The sequence below is a fragment of the Typopeltis vanoorti genome, chromosome 17, assembly GCF_054136105.1.
Source record: "Typopeltis vanoorti isolate ZY-2024b chromosome 17, IOZ_Tvanoo_1.0, whole genome shotgun sequence".
Lineage (NCBI taxonomy): Eukaryota > Metazoa > Arthropoda > Arachnida > Uropygi > Thelyphonidae > Typopeltis > Typopeltis vanoorti.
The window spans coordinates 106,727,712-106,753,223 of NC_143565.1; the positions used below are offsets into that span (position 1 = coordinate 106,727,712).

Genomic DNA, 25,512 nt, shown 5'->3' on the forward strand with positions numbered 1-25,512 from the left:
CACCATGGTGACCAGTATGCAGGCACTGCATAGGAAATGTGCAAGACCCCTGTGGTCAAACATATGACTCACAAAACTCTACAAATCCACTTCACAAACATCCATAGCCTAAACTCCAATCTTAATAATGTCCACTACCACCTGCAGTCTATCAAACCCCACCTAATCTTTATGGCAGAAACTCAAATCTCACCTCCCTCCAAAACTATTCACTTCAACCTTCCAAACTACACACTCTTTAAATCCTTTCGGCCCAAGGGTGGCATCTGTGCATCCATCTGCTCCAACATACCTTGCCAAATCACCCAACTTTGACCTTCTTTGGATGAAAATATCCCTACCCAACTCAGTCAAATTCATATGCTGTCTCTATGGCTCCTCTAATACAACCAATTACTCTAAGCTCTTTAATTTCCTCTCCTTCAAAATCGACTTTCTCCAGTCCCACTTTCCCAACAGCAAAATCATCCTCCTAGGAGATTTTAATGTTCACAACACCAACTGGCTTTCCTCTTCCAGCTGTACAGATCTTGCAGGCAGAGATGCTGCTGAAGCATTTGCCATCACTAATGACCTTACACAACTAGCTCAGATGCCAACCAGAATACCTGATAACCCAAACTACTCTCCAAATACCCTAGACCTCTTCCTGACCAATGACCCTTCCAAATGCAGTGAATGTAGAGAGCCCGCTAGGCAATTCTGACCACAACCAAGTGCTCATCTCCTCCCCCATGCAACGACACTTACACAGCCACTCCCATACAAGAGTAGTTTGGCATTATAACAGTGCCGAGTGGGACAGCCTCTGCAACTTCTATGCCTCATTCGCATGGTTAGACTATTGCTTCCAACCCAAACACATGCACCAAACTCATAACCAAAGTAATCCTCACTGGTATGGAATCATACATTCCCCACAGTACTCTGACCTGAAATTCCCAAATTAAACCCTGGTTTTCCAAAAGATGTGGCAAGGCTGTACAAATGAAAAACCAAAAAATGTTCAATTTTTTGGTTTTTCATTTGTAAAACAATCAATGCTTCCAAAACAGTTTGAAAGAGCAAAAAGCAGGAAATTAGCAGCCTTTCCAAATGGCAGCTGAGCCTTTGTCCCTCGCCAAAGCAATCAGTCATAACTTCTGCCCAACACTATTCACACCTCTATCATACCCAGATGGCTCCATTGCATCATCACCTACAGAAAAGGCCAATTGCCTGGCCTCACACTTTGCTTCTAATGCACACATAATTTACAATGGCAAATGTCCCCCAACCATTCCAGATGCCCAACATACAAAGCTCCCTATATATAAGAGAAATCCTAGTTTTTAGAAACTGAGGATGCAATGTTTGTCATCCTCTTGCCAGAAAGAGATCAGCAAAATACTGTCCAAATTAGGTACAAAAAAAGTCTCCCGGCCCTGATGGCATTCCTCCAATTGTCCTGAAGGTGTTTGCACACCACAATTGTCTCCTGTCCTATGTTGCTTATATATACACACACACACACACACTCACACAGACACATACTATCTTACTCCACTGGTATCTATCCCACAGCCTGGAAATTGGCCTATTCCCAAGAAGGGTGAAAAGTCACTGCCGCCCAACTACCATCCCATCTCGCTCACCTCAGTCCTGTCTAAAGTAATGGAAAAAATCATCAATTCCCAACTCCTACACTACCTTGAAGCTATCCGTCTAATAAATGACAGCTGGTATGGATTTCATCGCTGCTGATCAACAGATCTGCTCACATGCGTCACTCATCTCTGGACAAATGCCATGGAAGAGTTTGGCAAATCTCAAGTGATTGGACTTGATATCTACAAGGAGTTTGACTGGGTCTGGTACAAGGGCTTACTAAGCAAGTTGCCATCGTTTGGTCTATCTCAAGACCTCTGTAAAAAAAAAAAGTCCAAAAACTTATCAGATAAACATCACACAAGATTTCTTCTCTTCAAGATCATAGGATTTGATGAGAATACACAAACTTCAGCACAGTTTCTTCCAGTCTAAACAGTGCCATAAAAATCTAATTAGCTTATACCAGTTTTTCTTTGAAAGCAAAATGATAATTTGTGGGCAACTTTGCTTAACAAAGAATATATTTCTTCTTTCATATCGTCCCTAAATATCAGTTTCTTTTCTATTTTCTTGAAATACAAAGATAATTTTAAAATTCTGTTCTTCCTTATCTTTCGCTCCTTGAACAAAGTTTTTTTTTGGGTTCACAGTATCTAATTAGAATACATAAGTTATCAAATGGAATTCTCCACTGCTTCAGGAGAAATTATATATCACTCTTATTAACTATAACTTAGCTTCCTTGGAAAAAAAAAATTCATCCATTAATTTTGGGATAACTGTTTGTTTCCCTCATAAAGCTCTTTTCCACTTTTTGGCTAAAAAGCTCTTTAAACTATATTCTCCCCTAAACTTCAACTTTTCAGAATGTTGTCTCTGTTCAACTTCCTCTTCAGAAGTAGAAACTTTGTTGCTACTAGCTGGCACAGCAAGTAACATGGTGGTGACATGAAAATTGCTTGCTGTAAACAAGAATAGAGTTCTTCAATGGCATGAAAATGCCATCAAAAAGTTCAATATTTCATTGTAGCAAGTTTGTTATAGAAATAAAAAAACTAAATTAGAGGTCAGTCTTATTTTTACAAATAAATATTGCAGTTAAAAGGTTTTGCGACAGGTCATAACTATACAAAGATTTCTCGTATATGTAACATTAGTAAAGAATTTTCTGATTACAAGAAATAATGCATTTTCATTATACATTTAGGAAATGTTTACATATAAAATAAAACTATGTTATTCTTTCCTCTTTATTTATTTACTTGTTCAAAATTGTCTGCCACTAAAAATTAAAAAATATAATGTAAGATAATCCGATATTGCTAAATAGCAGATGTCTTACAATAACAAATTGCACTATTTACCTGTCGGAACTTTGCTCGAGCCTCTTTCTCTTTCATTCTTCCATGTGCCACCAAATAATCAAAGACTTCACCTAGAAAAGTATTAACAGTAGATGATATAGCATAGTAAACTTCTATATATATCCTAGAGTTATTTTCATAAAGAATAATCAATTAAGAATAAACAATTTAAATATTAAAAAATTTATTCTAATTTCTGGAGGCATCTTAAACATCCATACACAGACTTGCTACAGCTGATGCAAACCACATACTCCAAGTTGGTAATTCAACAACTGACTTCTGTTGGATTCTGATTATGTAGAGATTAGAGTAATTATTATTTGCTTCAGAATCCAACATGATCTTCCATCACAAAGGCTACAATTGTAAATATTATTTAATGTAAACAACTTATTTTACAATTTAATATTCATATAACTACTTTAATTTTGTCTAATATTTAATTATTTATTCAAAGATATATGTATTAATAATGAAAAGACTGTATTAAATATTATTAAGCTATTTTAATTATCACTATGTTAATATTATAAGAACTTGTATTTGATAATTTAACTGCGCATTATTTGAAATGTAAATATTCTCTATTTATTCCTGTTTGTAGAAGTTTAACATTTTGTAATAGCTCAATTTTATTATATTTTGTTTTGTTGTCATGGAAACGTATGTAAGTGAACGAGCACGTTTTTGGAACAGAACGTGGGAAGAAAGCTGAAAGTTTACTAAAAAGGAATTAGTTAAAGAGATCATGGGAAGAATTTAGGCGGGAAAAACTGATATAAAAAGGAGGAACGCTGGAAAAGAGGGAGCATTAGAGATTTATTAGAGAGGGATTGGTATTAGGTTGGAATCGGGGCATTCGAAAATCAAATCACAGTGCGATAATAACGAGTCAGCAAGTCACTCAAGCAGCTAAATAAAGTCTACTAGTCGAGAAGCGGTTAGCTTATAAGTTTCGGAATAACAAATAAAGCTACAGAAGATAGCTAAGTGATATGGATAGACTAGCGATTACTTGAGTTGAGATTTAATTTCAGGGCTGACCTTTCAAGGACACACGGAAACTTGAAGCATAGCACGAAGTAACTAGAGAATAATTAGAGGCAACAGAGTTGTGTTTAGTGATAGTGGGGTCAAGAATTATAGTACCTAAAGGATTAAATTGAATGCCGGAGGAATGAAAAACTGTGCATATAAAACCTCAAGTTAAGGAATTATTGTATGTTGCCTTATTTCATGACTGATCAGTAGTACTTTATGCAACAATGTTTGTTTATGTGTGTAGTGACCGACGATTAATTCAGTTATTGCTTAGAAGAATTATTTTAATGAGTGCTGTTTACTGTTCAAAGTGTTTACAGTTATAAAAAGTGTTTACGTATAAGTAAATGAAGAAGAAAAGATTATTGGTAAGATTATTCCAACCTTTAATAATTCTATACAGAGAAGTGTGCGAGTTTCATCCTAGAAATTCCCTATACTAACAGTAACTGTTGCGGAGAATTAACTGAAGTGTAAAATTAAAAGTGTTTGTTTGTAAAGAGGTGTTACTGAAATTTTTATTTTATTTAAAACTTAAAGAACTATGAGATATTGATGTGAATGATCATTAAGGAACTTTATTAAATAGCTAAAAGGAACTGTGAGAAGACTGTATTACAGATAACAGAATTACCATTGACTGAGTTTGCATGACTTTATTATCAGAAAGGCTGAAGTGTTTATAATAACTTATTTAGTATTTTGATCTTAAGTGTATAATTTGTGATTTTAAAAATGTTTGTTTTTGTTTATCTAAAGTTGTATTTTGCCTGAATCTCTTTTACTGCACCATTCATAAAATATTCGAACCAAAGCGGGTGAATTAAGTTAGTTAAATATACTCGGCCAGTATATACATTAAGGAGAAATAGTTGAGGGTTGATTTATCTTCAATTTTTGAACTAATTCAGATATAGTGGCGCAGTCTATAAAAATAAATTTTCTCTATATTTGTATTAGAAATCAACTAGCAACTATTTTTTTAGGTTAAGAACATCGTGATAACTAATGTCGGATCCAAAGTAAGGATTGACAAGAAGTAGGATCCAACACTTCCAACATGCACAAATGATTTCATGATTGCTGCACTAATCCCTTGATCTCTATTATTAAAAAAACGCTAAAATTTCAAATGACATTAAGTAAAGCTTTGGAACAGAATGGCAAAGATGTCACATTCATTCGGTTGTAAGAACATTACAGAATAATACTAAAGAATTCCATCATCCAAATGAATGTTCTCACATACATTATCCTTGATTGTAATTTCTGTACATAAGAAATGTTTATTATTTTTGTTGTCAGTGCTACTTTTTTCAAATGGCAAACATGCATTCCAATAGCAGTATGATGCTAAATGGAAAACATTCGATCATTCACAATGTCATGTAGAATTTGCAGAAAAAGAATTCTTTTGATAAGTTGTCTGCTACAAGATTATGTGCACTTTAACCATGTATGTGACCTTCTAATCCACAAGTTGCAATAGTGACATAATATACACTGAAAGGTAAAAAAATATAACATATAGTAGACAGGTTTAATATAGCTAACCTCCTAGGGACCAGAGAAATACTTTGTTACAGAACAAGATTTAATACAGTAAATTTAGAGGAAAAAATGACTGACTGCCTACTTGATTCTCAGGAAATAAAGAAAATAGTGAGAAACAGAACACAAAAGACTGGTAGGAACCATATATAAAGAACATAAAATGAACAACTGAAAAAGTACACATGCAAACTATAATGGGGATTAATGTTTAAAGTTTGAAATGATAAGTTTCAAACAATTTAAGCTGCTATATCATCCATTTAATGCCATCCAGCTCAATCCATTCCTATTTCCTCTAACTTTTGAAATAGTTTGCCACACAGTATTCTGTTAAATGCCTTTGCAAAAGTCCATCAGTATCATGGTGTAGCAATTTTCCTTATCTAATACTTTTTTTTTAATTACAAAGCCATGCTGCCCATAATAGAGCATTGTATTCCTATCCATCCATTATTAGATTTTACCTTTAACCAACTTTTCCAATACTATAGCCACTATTCCTGGGATATTAACTGGTCTGTAATTTGCTACCTGTTTTGGAGCCATCTTTATGTAATGGAACTATCTTACCCTCTTCTCACTCACTTAAAACCTTGCCCAAGCTGAGACTTAACTTCAGATGCACTGCCACTTCTCTGGCAGAAATTAATGTCACTTATCTGAAATCATCATAGTGAACTAAATGTGTGGTTTTTTACCATTAAAACAGAAATAAAATGAAAGCCTCAGCAGTCAATTAATTAATAATTGCTTTCCACAAATTATAAAGTTGACTGCCTTGTAAGTTTGCTTCTTATTTCTGAATTTAATGAGAGAGACCATATATTTAGTTCACTATGAAGACTTCAGGTAAATGAAATTAAGCATATACAGTTCAAAGCTTAAACATTAATTTTGGATTTTAATTCTTACACTTTCATACTCTTCTAGTTCTCTTCTATCAAGTTTCCTGTTTGCATTTGCACTTTTTTCATATTGTTTCATGAGTTTTATGGTTTCTACAATCATTTGTAGAAACCATAAAACTTCAATTTCCTCTGTTCTATTTCTCCATCATTCTGTTGTTCAATGCACAATTTCCTGCCATTACCTTCTTTTACTAACCTCAACTATAGTTTTCTCCTTTCTTTTATTTTCAAGCTTTAATACAATATGCAAATAACAATCATAACATTAAATGCTTATTTGCATACAAAGTGAAAATCACATGCAGTTTACCAACTTCTTTTCCAATCTTTTACCACAGTCTCCCATACAACACTATGTTACTTTCTACCATTTCAACTGCAGTCATTCACCTTTGACTTATCTACCAATGACACCTTCCTTCTTACACTTCCAATGGGATGTTCTCTAAACATCCTATCTCACTTTGCACTCACTTCAATTCGTTCCTCAAGCTTACCAATTCTTTTCTAATATCCACACTTATGCTCATATTGTTCATACTAGTTTATTTACCATTCTGCCTTTATTCTTCTGCTGGACCACTATCTTTTGTTTCTTCCCATCAATACTTTATACTGTGTTTAACCACATTCATTATGCTTCTTTATTGACATCATTCACACACTACTATCAGCTGCTTCTTTTACCAGATCACTCACCTGCTTTTTCATAACTTTCTGACCACTCACTTGCTGCTCTTTCACCATTTCTTTTTGCTATTAGATGAGCACTTCTTGCATTTTGCTACTCCTCTCACTCACATATACTGATACCTCACTGCCAATCAACTCCACATTCAAGTTGCACTTTGCACATGCACACTCCTTTCATCCCTTAAAAATTCATACTAATAACCATCTGTACTCAGATGACTGTCAGTATCGATTTTTAATGTCTACATACATATAGCACACCTTGCATTTCACAAAATGACTAAAATCAAAATTTAATTCATGAAGAGACAAAGCAGCTGTCGACTTGCTTTTGATGCTCGTTAGTATTTTTATTATTATTACGTAACACCTCCCGGGAGTCAAAGACTCTTCGAGGGAGGGCACCTACGCTACAACTAACCGCAACTGCACCAACGGCATCTACCACCTACCACCACCAGTATTTTCAGAGACAATCACAAATATCCATGCCATGGCAGGATTAGAACCTGCAGCCTTTTGGTTGGAGAGCGAATATGCTAACCACTTGGCCAACCAGGCTGGCATATATAGTTTTAAGATTAAGTATAAGAAAACTGAAACAAACAAGTGCACCCCACAAACACACAACTTCTACAGCAAATCTCATACACAAACATATAACAAATCACCATTAATTAACCAAAAAAACTTATCTGAACCCTAGAATTCTTGCTCAAATCTTCATATGAAGCACCCTTTTATGAATTTGATGGAATTCCCCCCCCCCCACTTGGCTATGCTACCAATTATATATCTGATTTAATCCTTTATCCAAGTGTAAGCAAGCAAAGTTTGCACCTGAAGTATTTTTAGGACTGGGCGGAACCTCTGTTTGCTTACACTTGGATAAAGGATCAAATTAAATATATAATTGGTAGCATAGCCAAGTGAAAAAACTTCCATCAACTTATCTCTAATTCAGAGAATTTTAATAATAAGGTGTGACACCTTTTGGCAACTAGTATATGGAAATATGACTTCTCCATTACTTCCACCTTGGTATCACCACCTATGGGTTCCACTAATGAAATCTCGATAAAGGTCGAAACAGGTCTGGGTAGTGATCCTTAACTTAATGCATAGCATCATACATGTCCACAAGGAGATGTGCTTTGCATTATGGGATACTAAGGCAGGTGATGAGAACTTAAACCACCTTTGTCATGAGTTGCCCCAGTCCTGAAAATACTTCAGGTGCAAACTCTGTTTGCTTACACTTGGATAGAGGATTAAACCAAACATATAATTTTATGGATTTACTCAATATGTCATTCTATATGCTTCTTACAGGCGATCTATCCATTTCTCAGGACAATCTTATGCTAACTTATCAGGAAATACTGAAAAGACTGTCTTGCCCAAACATGTGAATAAACTTTGGGTTTGTAGCTTTTAAAGGTTTAGCAATCTGATTCAGAACACCAAAAGAATAAAAAATAAATAAATAAATATGATTTATTTAGATCCTAACATTTCATTAGTTTTCGAACTAGCATCTTCAAAAGCACAACCAATTTGTCACTGTACACAAACATTACCAATCAGTTATTAGTGAGACGATTTAAAATTGTAACAAACATAAGAAATGGATTCCTAATTTTGGCACCCTCTGCTATTGTAATAAAAGGTGGTGTTTGAACTGGAGCTGGTTTTAAAATGACTGCCTCCCAGATTTTTGGTAAAGTAATACAGCCATACTTACTGAGTTTTGGGAAGTGTTTCATTGTTGCCATTTTCTCCAAAAGTCTCTCTGACTCAGGACAGGCTAGCATGTAACATTTTAGTTTTCTTCAATCCAATCCTGTGGAAGGAATATTTAAAGAATGACCTGCCAGTCCCAGCATGCCATAATACATAATGGTATGAATGTATTTCTTAAGCTCTTTGAAGTGAATACCAAAAGATCTTCCTGGATGTTCACAGGTTCCAAGCATTTCATTACACTCTTGGATGTAATTTAAGAGTTTGACCCTGGGTAAAACAGAGAAGGATTATTAATTTAATGCGTGCTCTGAAAGTGGTGTGGTGCTTATACTTATTAAGAACTTTGGCTATTTTTTGTGCCCTGGATATATTGAAGCGTCACGTGTAGTTCAAGATTCTAAAATACACTTCACAACAAAAATAAATCAAATAACAAATTTGATACATTAATAACAAGCCTTTCACAACTGGTTCATTACATTTTTCTATTTATAGAAAGGCACTCAATGGAAAATATTATCAAGCAATCACACATTCATCCAGTCCAACAATCATCATCATCATCAAATTCCTGCCATGTACCCTCAAGGGGTGTACAGGATATGATAGTACTACATGAAAAAAATTACATCATTATTAATTTCCTATCTACAATTTTCCTCCAAATCAGTCTGTTACTTGTCAAGACTCCAACATTATCAGATCTTATATTTCTATTGTCAAAAGCACTTTGTACCGTATCAATCCACCTATATCTTGGTCTTCCTCTGGGTCGTTTTGCTGCCAACCTGGCAGAGAACATGTTTTGCTAATCTTTCCTCGCCCATTCTGTTTAAGTGACCATACCACCTGAGATAAGCTCTGCTAACACATTCCTGGATGCTGACAATGTCAAGTTCTTTCCTACGTGTGTAGAGGCTTAAGTGCTGTGAGGACATCATGTTGGAGGCTTAATGGATTTTTTACAACACTCAAAAAGAATTAAAATAGAATTTAATACTTCCTATATTTTGTCCTAGTCACTAGGACATCTACGGGGATTACAAAAACAATTAATGTAACATATACACAAATAACAAACAATACTAAGCCCAACCACGTGGGTGACACTAAAGTCCCATCTAGGTAGAGCGCCCTCTAAGGGCAGTAGTAGGTGGCCTGGAATGTAAGGTGGGAACTCTGGTGATGAGTGTTTCCCAAATCTTTGGAAGCTTAATGCAACTGTATTTATTGAGATTTGGTTGGTTTTTGAGAGCTGCTGCTGCTTCTAAGAAAAGTCTCTCTTTCTTGAATTTGCTGTGGTGGAGCATGGTGGTTTTCTTCCATGATACCCTGTGGGTGGTGTCCAAGACATGGTCAGCCAAGCCTGAATGGCCATAGTTGTGTTTGAAGATGTACGACTTGTGTTCCTCTAGACGGATGGATGCTGATCTGCCTGTCTGTCCAAAGTATGCCAGCTTACAGGAACAGGGTACTTTGTAAACTCCAGGCAGAGAGAGAGAGAGGAGGGAGCTGATCTTTCGTAGAATGGATAAGGGTAGCAAGTTTGCGGTGAGGCTTATAAGCTGTGTGTAGGTTGTACTTTTTTAGTATCTTGGCTATTTTTTCGGATGTGCCACGGATGTAGGGTATGGTGATGGCATTTTAAAAATCTGGTTGACGAGAAGGACGGGGAATGGGGAGGAGTTGATTATTTTTTTGATACTGCGATCTCTATTTGGCCTCATGGCCCAGACACGTTAGACTCCTTCCTCAGTCATCTCAATAATCTACATCCAAGAATCCAGTTCACTATGGAAAAGGAAAAGAACAATTGTTTACCCTTCCTAGACACTTTAGTCACACACCTGCCTAATGATACACTTACCTTCACCGTATACAGAAAACCCACACACACAGGCAGATACATTCACAAACTCTCCCACCACCACCCCTCTCAACAATATGGCATTATTAAAACCCTTACCAAGAGAGCTCACAATCTTTGTTCCAGTGGAACCGCCCTCACTACTGAGCTTAACCACATACACAGCACTTTCCTCTCCAATGGCTACAGCGATCGCAGTATCAAAAAAAAATCAACTCCTCCCCCATTCCCTGTCCTTCTCGTCAACAAGATTTTTAAAATGCCATCACCATACCCTACATCCGTGGCACATCCGAAAAAATAGCCAAGATACTAAAAAAGTACAACCTACACACAGCATATAAGCCCCACCGCAAACTTGCTACCCTTATCCATTCTACGAAAGATCAGCTCCCTCCTCTCTCTCTCTCTCTCTCTGCCTGGAGTTTACAAAGTACCCTGTTCCTGTAAGCTGGCGTACTTTGGACAGACAGGCAGATCAGCATCCATCCGTCTAGAGGAACACAAGTCGTACATCTTCAAACACAACTATGGCTATTCAGGCTTGGCTGACCATGTCTTGGACACCACCCACAGGGTATCATGGAAGAAAACCACCATGCTCCACCACAGCAAATTCAAGAAAGAGAGACTTTTCTTAAAAGCAGCAGCAGCTCTCAAAAACCAACCAAATCTCAATAAATACAGTTGCATTAAGCTTCCAAAGATTTGGGAAACACTCATCACCAGAGTTCCCGCCTTACATTCCAGGCCACCTACTACTGCCCTTAGAGGGCGCTCTACCTAGATAGGACTTTTAGTGTCACCCACGTGGTTGGGCTTAGTATTGTTTGTTATTTGTGTATATGTTACATTAATTGTTTTTGTAATCCCCGTAGATGTCCTAGTGACTAGGACGAAATATAGGAAGTATTAAATTCTATTTTAATTATTTTTGAGTGTTGTAAAAAATCCATTAAGCCTCCAACATGAAGTTCTTTCCTAATATCCTCGTTTTTAATATGATATTGCCATTGATGCCTGTTCATACCTATAATCTTTCTCAGGATTCTCATATCTATGGTCTCTAGTCTTTGGTCAAGTGTTTTACTTCTGACCCAGCTCTCAGATCCATAAGTTAAAACTGGTTTGAACACTGTCTTGTATACAGCTAATTTAGGGTTCCGACTAATTTCTCTCTTATTCCATATGAATTTATTCAATTGACTCCCCACCATACCAGCTTTGCTGATTCTGTTGTCTATTTCTATATTTAATTTACCATCTTCAGTAAAAATCGTGCCTAAATAGCTGAAATGTTTTACTTGTTCCACAGGTTCTCCATTCACAACACAGTTGACATTTTCAATGAATCTGCCTATTTTCATTGTCTTTGTCTTTTTATTGCTGACCTTCATACCATATCTATTACAACAGCTATTCAATTTAGTCAGAGAATCTTGCAGACTTGTAGCAGATTTATTTAGAAGTATAACATCGTCTGCATAAAGCAAAGAGCTGACATTAACATCTCCAATTTTGATATCATGTTTAATACCACTTTCCTTCATAATGTGATCCATATAGATAATGAATAACAGAGGGGATAATATACATCCCTGTCTCACACCAGATTTAACATTAAACCATCTTCCTGTACTTCCTTCAATTCTAACTGCTGACTTACAACTCAAATAAAGACTAAGTATTGCTTGATATAATGCCCCATTGACACCATATAACTGTAGCATAACGAATAGTTTCTCTCTTGGTTGTCATATGCTTTTTCCAGATCTACAAAACTTAAATACAGATCTTTGTTATATTCCCATGCTTTCTCGACTTCTTCTTCTTCTTCTTCTGCAGCTTCTCCCACTTAAGTGGGGTCACTGTTTCTTATGAGTCTCCTCCACACCTTCCTGTCTTGGGCTGTCACCACATCCAAGTTCTTCATCTTCAAGTCCTCTTCTACCAGCTCCCTCCATCTCTTCTTTGGCCGCCCACGCTTCCGCCTTCCTTGCACATCCATCTGCATGACCCTTCTTCCCACATATTCGTCCTCCCTCCTCATCACATGACCAAACCATCTCAACCTTGCCTCCTGTATTTTCGCTCCTAAGTTCGTAACTTTCACTGTTCCCCTGACATAGTCATTTCTCAGATGATCCTTTCTGGTCACACCGCACATCCACCTAAGCATTCTCATCTCTGCTACTTCCATCCTGCTAATGTTATTTTTCCTCAGGGCCACAGTTTCTATAGCATATGTCATAGCTGGCCTCACTACTGTCCTATAAATTTTGCCTTTCAGATTGATCGGCACCCTCTTATCACATAACACTCCAGCCATCTCCCTCCAGTTCCTCCAACCTGCTTGTATCCTGCATCCCACTTCCTTCTCACCTCCTCCATCTTCTTCCACTGTCGAACCTAAGTATCTAAAGTCTCTCACCTTCCTGATGACATTTCCTTCCAGCTCCAGGTCTGTCTCCTGGCCACCGCCCACTGCGCAACACATATACTCTGTCTTACTTCTGCTCAGTCTCATACCTCTCTCTTCCAGTACTTTTCTCCATCTTTCCAGTTTAGTTTCCGCTTCTTCTCTTGAATCTACACACAGCAAGATGTCATCTGCATACAACATTGTCCAAGGTGCATCTTCTCTCACCTCCTCTGTTACCACCTCCATCACAATATTAAACAGAAACGGACTTAATGCTGACCCTTGATGCAAGCCAACTGTTACTTGAAAACTTTCTGTCTGTCCCAAACAGGTCCGAACACTTGTCTTCACATTTCTGTACATTTCCTGCACCAACCTGACATATTTCTCCGGCACCTTCTTCTCCCTCAGACACCTCCAGACTTCTTGCCTTGGCACTCTATCGTATGCTTTCTCCAGATCAATAAATACCAGATGTAGCTCCCTTTGTTTCTCTCGATATTTTTCTATCATCTGTCGTAACCCAAAGATAGCATCTGTTGTTGATCTACCAGGCATGAAGCCAAATTGTTCCTTTGCAATCTCCACCTCCTCCCTCAATCTACCATCAAGAACCCTTTCTAGGATCTTCATTGTGTGGGACATTAACTTTATTCCTCTGTAATTTTTACAGTCTTGTGCATCCCCTTTACTCTTGTAGATGGGAACAAGAGTACTCTCCCTCCATTCCTCGGGTATATTTTCCTGTTGGCAAACTTTCATGAACAGGTCCCACAGCAGGTCAATTCCCTCTTCCCCCAGTGCCTTCCATGCCTCCACTGGAATTCTGTCGGGGCCCACCGCTTTTCCATTCCTCATCCTCTTCATGGCCTCCGTCACTTCCATTCTACTGATGTTCTGCACCATCCCCTCAGAAGGCTGCCCATCTCCTCTGTGAGTCCTTGCATTTTCCTCATTCAGAAGTCCCTCAAAGTATATTTGCCATCTGTTTCTTATGTCCACATCCCTCCATAATACTCTTCCTTCAGCATCTTTGATCTGCCTCACATGTAAGATGTCCTTAGCTGCTTTATTTCTACATTTCGCTAGTTGGTAAATTTTTCTCTGTCCTTCCTTTGTTTCTAATTGATCATACAGATCTTGATATGCCATGGTCTTCGCCTGTGCCACAACTCTCTTGGCTTCTTGCTTTCTCTGTTTGTACACCTCTCTGTCCTCTTCCACTCTTGACTCATCCCACTTCTGCTTTGCCTTCCTCTTAGCTGTCACTGCCACTTGTACATCATTATTCCACCACCAACCCTCCTTCTGCTCTCTAATCTTTCCAGATGTCTCACCAAGCACCTCGATTGCACAGCTCAGGATTACTTTTGAATTATGTTTCCACCAATCTTGTACACTTTCCAGTCCATCCGAAATCCTCTCTAACACTCTCTCCCTAAAACGATTCCTCACACTCTCTTCTTTTAAGCGAAACCACTTAATTGTCTTCATCCCATGGCAACCAGAAGTTCTTATCTTCGATCTTAATTTAAAGTCTGCGCACAGCAGTCGTGTTGCTGTGCTACTTGATCTGTTGGAATTACCTTACAATTTGTCACAACCTTAAGATGTTTTCTTCTAGTCAAAATGTAGTCAATTTGTGAGCTGTTGTTACCACTTCTAAATGTTATCAAATGTTCTTCCCTCTTGAATAAAAACGAGTTCACAATTGCCAGATCAAACGCTACTGCAAAGTCCACAACCCTCTCTCCTTCCTGGTTCATCATTCCCACTCCGTGGCCACCATGCACCCTTTCACAGTCTCTATTCTGTCTTCCTATGTGCCCGTTCAAGTCTCCTCCGACAATCACCATCTCATTTTCTTCCAATTCCCTCATTTCTTCATCTAACACGTTCCAGAACTCATCTTTTTCCTCTGCTGTACAACCAACTTGTGGGGCATATACACATAATACGACCACCCGCTCTTCTCCAAGACCCAATTTCATTCGCATGATCCTGTCATTCCTTCTACCCACGTCCAGTACTTCACCCTTCATTCTGCCACACACCACAATTCCTACTGCTTTCTCGACTATTTGTCGTAAAGTGAAGATCTGATCCTGACAGCCTCTATTTGGCCTGAATCCAGCTTGTTCTTCACTAAGCTTTTCTTCCACAATTCTTCTCAACCATTTCTCAAGTATACTTACATAGATCTTGCCAGGAACACTCAGTAGGGAAATACCTCTGTAATTCTCAGATGCAGTTTTATTTCCCTTTTTATATATGGGTACTATGAGAGCTCTACTCCAATCATCGGGAATTCGTCCCTCGGTCCAGGCTTTCTGAACTATGCAGTGCAGCCACTGTAAGACTCTTATACCACCATACTTCAGCATTTCTGGTCGAATATCATCTACTCCTGCTGCCTTTCCACATTTCAAACCTTTGATGGCTTTTTCTACTTCAAGTATGGATATGTATTCCTGACTGTATGCCTGTTGAGTGTTTTTTACCACTGTGCTGTCATCGCTGCTTGTTTCATTTAGCAGTTTTTCAAAGTAATTACTCCATACTTCAAGGATATCTTTTTCTCCCGTTTTCATGTCACCTTTATCATCTCTAACTCCTTTTACAGCACTCTTTCTCCATTTCCAAGCTACTTCAACAACCTCCAGAATATCTTACTGTCTTCTTGATATTTATTTTCTATGTTCGAGCCAAAGTTCTCCCATGCCTTTTTTTTAGCTAGTTTTACACAGTGCTTAGCTTTCTTACATTTGTCTCTGTACTGTCTAAGAGCACAAACTGACTTATTTGCCAGGAACCATTGATATCCATTCTTTTTTTCCTTCACTGCCTCTTTAACTTCTTTTAACATGGTTTCTGATAGAAAAATCAGAACCATGCAGTTCTGATTTTTCTATCCTTGAAGACAACCTCACCACATTCCTCTCTGGTTGAATCAATCAGTGTTTTCTTTAAGGCTTGCCACTGAATCTCCAAGGTTTGGTTCCTTGTTCTCAAACTCTCATTTTTTCTTCAATAATCTTTGTGTATCTGAGAGCTGCTCAACTTTTATTCGCTTTAAAACTTTCTTACATGTTATTCTTTTCAATATGAAATTCAATTTTATCCTGCTCAAGACTAAATAGTGATCACTTCCAATTTCAAATCCTCTGTACACTCTGGTGTCCTGCACCAAGGAGAAAACATCACTATCAACAATAATATAGTCAATGAGACTTTTCTTATTCCTTGCCTCTTCTCTCCATGTGAATTTGTGCACATTTTTATGTTGGAACATGGTGTTAGTAATAACCAGTCCATGTCCTGAGCAGAAATCCAACGGGTATTTGCCATTATTATTAGCTTTGCTCTTTTCTCCAAATTTTCCAAAAATATTTTTGTATGTCTGTCAATCATTTCCTACTCTGCTATTTATATCCCCAACAAGGACCAACTTTTCCTTTTTCATTGTGTCAGTTGCTTTTTTCTAAAGCATCAAAAAATTCCTCCATGTCTACCTTAGTAGAACCATAGGCACAAATAAGTCTCATTGTCCAATTCCCCATCCTGATATTTGCCCACATCACTCTATTTGAGACTGCCTGACATTCAAGAAGATTAGCCTGGTATTTTGTGTTCAATACTATGGCTACTCCTTTTCCTTGATTGTCATTTCATGGATATAACATTTTGTATTTATTGCTGAGAAAGATCTCACCAGTTTTTGTCTTTTTTGTTTCAGTCAACCCTATTATGTCGATCTGGTACTTATCTAATTCCTCAGCTAGCTCCATTACTTTGCCATTTCAGGCTTCTTATGTTGATAGTACCGATCTTTAACTCTGGTGATATTGAGTTGGGTTGTGTTTTCAGATTTGTTCCAGTAGCTGACTTTTTGATGTACGCCCTGGTTCCCTGGCGAAAACAACGGGGGCCTTGTTTAACCGGGCGATGCCCCAGCTGGCATGAAATTTTATCATGTTTGTACCATCATTTTGTATATTGGTTTAAGCCAATAAGAATACAATTTGGTCGGCTAAATCCCAAACTGCCAGCCCATCCTCGTTCGTGTGCTCGTATCCAGGTAGATACCCAACAGGGTGCGCCACGAGAAGGTGAGGGTTGGATGTTAGGTCAGAAGCCCTGGCTGGTTCTCCGCATTCCTTTAAAGCATGGGCATCGTGGCCCGTGATGAATATTTTTGCAGCCCAGCCAAACATTTGCCAATAAAAGTGATTACTACATATAGCCATGTTGCATGCATTTCCTTTGCACATAGGCGAACCATTTCCCCCACTATTTCTACCAGCCGATTATATACCTAATATCACGTGCCAGTGCCACACACACACACGTCTAGTCATCAGTCTTGTTTGGTGTACGTAACAGGAAATATTTCACTTTTGGTGAACAAGAAAAATAAGTTTATTTACATTACATTTATTAATTTGTGCAGTTATTTAGTGTCTGGTATGTTGATGTTCAAGAAAAAATATCAGTTTTTATTAAAATATTCTATTATTTTATGTTAACGATTATTAATTTTTATCAGTCCTTTGTATTCAGCATGTCTCTATCAAACCAAGTGATAGTAATAAACGAAAAATTGCTAACGAACATTGAAATTTCCAAGAAAAGTGGGAATTGGAGTATTTTTGCTGTGAAGTAAAAAATAAAATAATCTGCTTAATATGTAATAATGTTATCAGTGTACCAAAGTTATACAACATAAATGAAAATGTGATAATTACGAGGGATTAACGAGACAAGAAAAGTTGAAAGAGTTCAAGTCGGGACTGAAAAAACAACAGTTCATGTTTACTAAAGTAACACCAGAAAGTGAAGCGGCAGTGCATGCAAGCTACGTCTTGTTGCAGTTGATAGCTAAACACTCTAAACCTTTTACTGAAGGCAATTTCATTAAGGAATGTCTAACTAAAGCTGCAGAAATTATTTGTCCTAAAAATATGAAGGCTTTTCAAACAATCTCTGTCTCGAAATACAGTTGCAGAAAGAATTACTGATTTGGCCAACAATTTAAGTGTTCAGATCAAAGCAAAATCATCTAGTTTCAAAGCTTTTTCCATTGCCTGTGACAAGAGTACAGACATTGGGGGCATAGCCCCCAATGTCCATACTTTCGTCACACCATTTCTTTGTTTTCTTCGTGCTTGCAACACGGATTTCAACATTTTTGAGGAATTATTGGAACTAGTACCAATGCATAACACTAGTACAGGACAAGATATATTTAATTGCGTTTTTGAACTTCTGCAAAAATACAATCTACCTCTGTCAAAATTAACTTCTGTAGCTACAGATGAAGCTCCTTCTATGACCGGAAAAAACAATGGTTTCGTGGTGTGACAAAATTTGAGTAATTTGAGGTTACTTTTACTTTAACTCCAACCTCTCTTAGCATGAACATATTACAAGTTATCCTCAGCATCCATAAAATTAGGTGTTCACTTTCATTCAACGTGTTTACCTCTAAATAGCTATTAACTCTATACAAATTTGTCCCAGCATCGAATAATTTTCTCACATTTGGAATGGTAATATTAAGAATTTCCTAAAAATATTTCTGCAGGGGATCTTATTATATAAAAATAAGACTGTCAGTCCCTGAAGTACTAAACCTAACATAACAAATGAAATATTTAAAACAGTCAACTTGTAACAAAATGATTCTATATCAAAATTAGTGGATGTTTCGAATGAAGTTTGGAGAACAGTAACTGAGGTTAAGTTAACAGCTGCAACAATGCAATTTCCAAATTACAGAATTGCTTAATTTGCATATGTTACAACTTTGATAATAGCTCCATTACAATAAATATGTTACATGCTTGCTGTTATGTCAGGGGTGAGTGACTAAAATTTGAATGGAAGTAATGGCTGAAGAAATGGAGCTGCTCACATGCATCCCCACATAATCACAATGCAACCAAACTGAACCAAAATAAGTCAATCCTAAACTCAATCTAGTCCTCTAGAATAAATATATTAAAGCATATAATTGTTTGGCTTCTTGGATGAATGCATGCAGGGGCAAACAGCAATGTCCTGCACACAGAGAGGTTAGCACAGTATAATAAACATCTAAAAAAATTGTGCTAATTTTGGGTATTTTTCAATACTGTTATATTGTGAACTGTCACGGTATACTGTGACATCATCCTCAAGCAGGTGACTGGGAAGTTTGGCAATGAAACATCAAGGATGCATTTAATAGTTTAATTAATAATAGTGATAAAAATTTGTTGTAGATTAGATTATTAGCTGAGTAAATAATGGCAATATGAAATATCATTCATTACTTAATAACATCACAATAAAAAAAATCAATTTTTCCATGCTAAGCAAAAGGGGATTATCTCTATGTTGAATTTCAGATAACAAGCTTTTAACACCCTTTTAATAATTCCAATCTTTTGAGATAATATAATGAATTTTGAAGATTTTAATAACAGGATGCCCTTGAAATAGTTAAGTGAATAAACTAACATTAAGTGAACAAATTAATATTCTAGCTAATATCACAGATAATTCTGTCAATTTTACAAACAGATCCATCATCATGCTATCAAAATCTGAAGATAAACATTTTTTTTTTTGCTTAACATTTCATAATTGCAACTAAATATTCATCTGATATTTGGTATATAGTTTTTTGTTGTTTTCGTTTAATATACTTACCTCCACTAGCATATTCCATCACTAAATAAAGCGTCTTCTCTGTTTCTATTACTTGAAACAGTTTCACTAGTAAAAATAAATGAATAAATGATTTGGAAGTCATACTACATCTTAAATAAACAAATTACAAAAAAATTGATGCTAATCCAGCTAATCTGACTGAATTACAAAATTGCATGTCATAATCCATACTCAAAATAGTTATTTGCTGAATACAGATGCATGATAAGCTCTTAAAATAATTTTCCTTTAAAAGGTGTTGTCATTTTTGAACACTATCATACACTTATAAAATGATAAGTTGTCTAATTTCTCTTCTTTCCATTTTGTTTGTGCATGTGATGGTGGCTGATTTTTCTCTGCAGACTTCTCATATAGCCTGAAATATACCTTGAAGTATGGCAGCATTCTTTAACCACTCATTATAGCTAACATTCATCTTAGTAAAATGATGATATATCTAATTCAAAACATTCAGTACAGCCAAGTGAATTTGCTAGCATAATCCATACTCAAAATGGTTATTTGCTGAATATAGATGCATGAATTTGTAACTATTTATCCAGCCAAACAGTAATATTAAAGAGCTGTGTTGCCAAGACAACTTATGTGAAAAAGAGGCTGCCATACATCTAATGATGCATGGCAGCCTCTCTTTAAACAAGAAGGTAAGTTCACCTACTGTTTTCAGTGAGTGATAAAAACTAACCTTTAAAAACTAACTATTCAGAATACAGTTGTGAAAATTGCAGCAGGCAATTCTATATAAAATTTCTTATTTTGTCAAATTTTAAAACTAGAAACTGAAAAATACAGTCACTTATCACATGAATGATTTTAACAGGTGCCAAAATTCCTAACTCTTATCATTCTGCAAGTTTCATTATAGGAGAGGCCAATTAAATCCTTATGGTGCTTTGAGTATGATGAAAAGAGGTTATACCTAATTTGGAGATTGTAGACCTTTCTGTTTATATAAATGCACCATATTGAGGGGGGGGGGGCTGTTCCTCCAGGTTGGAGGTTGGGCATGGGACTAACAACCCCACTCTGTGAAAATTCGCATGTTGAGAAATCCAAAGAAGATAATAACTGGCTGCTTTTATAAAGGTAGCTAGCGAAATCTTCAGAGGAAGGCCTTGGCCCAACTGGAGGGCTGTCGAGCCAATGATGATGATCATGATTGTGGGAGAAGAACAAAACCAACTAAACCCATGTTTAGTTGGTTTTGGCAAAAGCCTTATGCTCTCAATTAATTCAGGATAAGAGAAGTTCATATATCAAATATAGACACCATTTGTTTTGTTTAGATAAATCATCCACAAGAGATAGGTTTAGGACCTCTTATATGGGATGAGGAGGTGATAAGAACTGTATAATACTTTTAAGTTATGATAAAAAGCTGTACATCAAATTTAGTGGTTTTGACTTTTCATCTTTAGTGGAAATCAGAGAGACAACTGAAAACAGTTCCTTACTATTTATCATTACAGGATTGATTATGGAAAACTCTTCATGGAATCTAAAGATTTGTATATCTAAGAAAAAAAGCAGATGGAGTTTTTTTTTAATAGCTTTCCAACTGCAAACATATAAAGGTTTCATTTTCAGAGAAAATAACAGTATCTACTATAATTTGGTTAGTAGATATGGGATCAATTAGTTTGCATTCACCTCTGTAAAAACACGTTTCTCAACAAAAGCAACAATAAATGGCAAATGGTGTTTACTTTCTATAGGAACTTTCCATCTGATAAAGATCTCATTCTATCATAGAAGAAATTACTCAGCTAACAATAACAAAATTTAGATTTGGCACATATATTTAGTTTGTATTAAGTATTTTAGTACTTTTTTTTAATTTCCATTTCTTGCTTTAACTCTTATATCACTAACTGTTAAATTTTAATTTCTTCTGAATGCCTTCAGTAGTTGCTTCTTAATAGTCTCAGCAAAAATATCTCTCTAAAACCAGGATGGATTTTCTGTACATTAAATGGGCAGAAAAATTATTAATGCATCTAACAGACTTCTGTGAACGTTTTCTCGTTGAAACTCCTAGTAACTTCAAATAGATTCTAGTTACTGTAAAAAAATACTTTTTCTAGTTTTATATTTTAGGCTTACTTCATGTTATAACAGTATCGCAATAAATTTTATGGATTTAAATATCGTGTTTTCCTTCCTTTTTCATCCCCAACTTTCTAACATGCATCGTGAGCATTACCTGTCAAGGGTATACCAAATGTACTGTGGGGGATCAACAGCATACCCCTACCCCATCTTCAAGGATGGCTGTGACCAAATGTAGTGGTAACAAGTTTGGGTGACTTCCTCATCAGCTGGTGCATAATCCTACTGGCAGATTATGGCTGAAGGGAGGTCATGTAGTGGTACGCAGGAGGCACTGCTGCAGCCATGTTGTAGCATGAAAACTAGATGCTCTCTATACAGACAACAAAAATCTACCTCTTCCAACTGCATATTCCCTGCTCTTTTTCTCTCTGGCTCTTAAATACCGTGACAATAAACTCAGATATAAATATGTCACCGAGGTTAAAATAAAATTTAAAAAATTTCTCAAGAAATTAAAAACGCAACTCCAACTTAAATTATGTATATGCCATCACATCCAAACATGATTTTCTGTTTTTAACTAAACCCCAAATTACTGCCAACAAGCATGATCCATCTTAACTGTCCAAACTATATTCATTCCTTCAACCAAATGTTTTTGTGCAATCTGATATTCCTTGCCAATGATTGCCTGACCTTGAATCTCCTCTTTTTGATGTTCTGTGATTTAAATATCATTCATCTGTTGTCTCTAATGCTCTTTCCAATTATGAAGATTATTCTGACTTCTTTGAATTCTTATGCAGCAAACTTGATCTCTCGCAATATATGCATTTTATTAATTAAATACAATTAAGAACTGTAATGATGCTTTTTTGTAAAAAAAAAAAAAAAAAAAAAAAAAAGAAAGAAAGAAAGAAAAATAAAAAAAGTACAATTCTTTCAACTACTGTTCCCTACTAATACTCAACATGTGACTACTAATACTCAATATATAAAAAACAAGAAATTACTCTCCTTACCAATGTTTGGATGGTCCAGTATTTTCATAATCCTAACTTCTCGAAACAGCTGTTTAAAAAAAAAAGATCAACTTAGTCTGGCCAATAAATAATTACTGGGGGGGGAGGGTAAATAATGGTGTAAAATACAAGCAAAACTGTATAGTGTACTCTTGATTATCCAGTTGCAGATTATTCACACAAGATACTTGTTTTAAAACCAAATACAGTAATTTATCTGTTTATGCAACCCAATATTTAGCTACTTTTTAATTATTATTACATGATACCTCCAAACAATAAGAACTCATTTGGAGAGCACTATACACAAAACTTACTGTCCACACTATTTAATTACACACCGTGTCACTATCCACTATCTGTGGACTGTCATCTACCTCACTAGCATTAATTGTCTGTATTCTCTGGCTGATTTGCCTGTATGCAGGGTAAAAAAAAACCTAGTTTCCTGAAGAAAATCCCCTACTACCTTTGCATGAAATCATGTAAGTTATCCTCAATTGAGAAAACTCCATATAAAGATTCCCTCATCACATGATGAGAATCACAGGTGCAATGTTTCATCATACTTCTAATTGTGCTATGGAGGTGCTTCTTTGGATACCTAACTCAAATGTATTTACTGAGCAATGTATAAGTGTGTTTACATACCCACACTTATGCATTGCTCAATAAATACATTTGCCTTGCCAAGAAACCATCTCTCCATTTTTTAATGATCATATTAAAAAATGAGGGGTGGAGGGTCCTTGAGTAAGCATATTTTTTCAGGGCAAGTAGGATTTTGCATAATTTGTCTAGTCCTGTATGTGCGTGCGTGCACACACATATACATATATCTCCCTGTACAATTCAAGTGCTGGTATGTGAATATACAGAGAGAGAGAGAAGGAAAAGAGCACATTTCTCAGTTCATGTTTAGCTAAATGAGTGGTTAGTGTATTTCTTAGTGCAGTAATTAGCAACGTAACATCTCATTATAGGCAGTGGTGAGCTATGGAAATTTTAACAAAGGGCTCGCATCTTCGAGTGAAAAAAAAAAAAAAAAAAAAGCCGTATTTCACACACAAACTTATTAATACAGCTTGTGTACAAATTCCAATCAAAAAGTATGAGAGGAGAATCAACCTCTAAAGGCTATCATTTTTAAACAAATATTTCATGATCTAAACATGAAATATTTGCACACAATCAACTGTGTTAATTTATCTTACATAAGAAACACATTTTTTAAATATCAAAATATAATAAGAATGAAATCTTTTATAAAACATTTGACTGGCTACTGGTTTTACCATACAATTGGCTACCAGAAAGAAGGGTAAAATAGTGCATGCGCTTATTTTATTTTCAAACTTAGGCCCAATTGTAATAGAGGAGTTGAAACAATAATTCCAAATAATCTATACACTGCTGAATAGACTAATTTTTGTTAGGTTACCGTACGAGTTATTCGCTTAATATGTTTCAAAAAAAATTTTTTTACAAAAAATAAAAAAGTAAACAAGAACAAGGGGCTTGCAAATTTGAGAAAAATTTAACAAAGGGCTTGTGCGAGCCCCTTATAGCTCACCACTGGTTATAGGTAATTTTTCAGAGTGTGGAACATACAAAAAATGTACCAAAAAGAAGCAAATATTACAGATGAGATTAAATAATGTGTACAACTAAGACCATTATAGTTAGAATAAATTGCATTTGTAAAGCAAAAATATAAAGTAGAGGTTATTTTGTGTTTTTTAAATATTCATGTGTCCATCCACTCCAATTAGCTCAGAGTAATTTTTAAACAATTTTTATACAGAGTATACTAGAGTGCTAAAATGAAGATAATGTTTTCTCTACCTGATTCATAGGATCAAAAGGATTATCTTTCAAATTCTCAGTCTCGATTCATATATGTTCCAATAAACTGATCTTTTGTAGAATGGATAAGGATAGCAAGTTTGCGGTGGGGCTTAAATGCTGTGTGTAGGTTATACTTTTTTAAAATCTTGGCTATTTTTTCAGATGTAGGATATGGTGATGGCATTTCTAAACTCTTTCTGAAGAGAAGACTGGGAAATGGGGGAGGAACTGATTATTTTTTTAATACTGTGATCGCTGTAGCCATTGAAGAGGAAAGTGTTGTGTATGTGGTCAAGCTCAGTTGTAAGGGCAGTTCCACTGGAACAAAGATTGTGGGCTCTCTTGGTTAGAGTTTTAATAATGGCATATTGTTGAGCAGGGTGGTGGTGTGAGAGTTTGTGAATGTATCTGCCTATGTGTGTGTGGGTTTTCTATATACAGTAAAGGAAAGTATACCGTTAGGAAGGCGTGTAACTAAGGTGTCTAGGAAGAGTAAACAATTGGTCTTTTCCATCGTAAACTGGATTCTTGGATGTAGGCTGCTGAGGAAGGAATCCAATGTGTTTGGGCCATGAGGCCAAATAGAGAACACATCATCTACATATCTGAGAGGGGCTGGGTCTATAGCTCGTTTTTCAACATCTTCCATATAAAAATTGGCAAGAGGGGGTGAGAGGGGAGAACC

At 36.2% G+C, this 25,512-nt stretch overlaps 1 protein-coding gene across 7 annotated transcripts in view; it reads right to left on the reverse strand.

Moving 5' to 3' along the window:
• Positions 1 to 25,512, reverse strand: part of LOC150097746 (MAP/microtubule affinity-regulating kinase 3-like) — a 297,798-nt gene that overhangs the window by 207,602 nt on the left and 64,684 nt on the right. For all 7 annotated transcript variants that reach the window (XM_090407471.1, XM_090407465.1, XM_090407466.1 and 4 more), the window contains exons 5-7: positions 22,980 to 23,028; positions 19,882 to 19,947; positions 2,955 to 3,025 (exon numbers count right to left, since the gene is read on the reverse strand). In XM_090407471.1, coding sequence (XP_090263597.1) covers positions 2,955 to 3,025; positions 19,882 to 19,947; positions 22,980 to 23,028 — 186 coding nt within the window. The remainder of the gene's footprint in view (positions 1 to 2,954; positions 3,026 to 19,881; positions 19,948 to 22,979; positions 23,029 to 25,512) is intronic.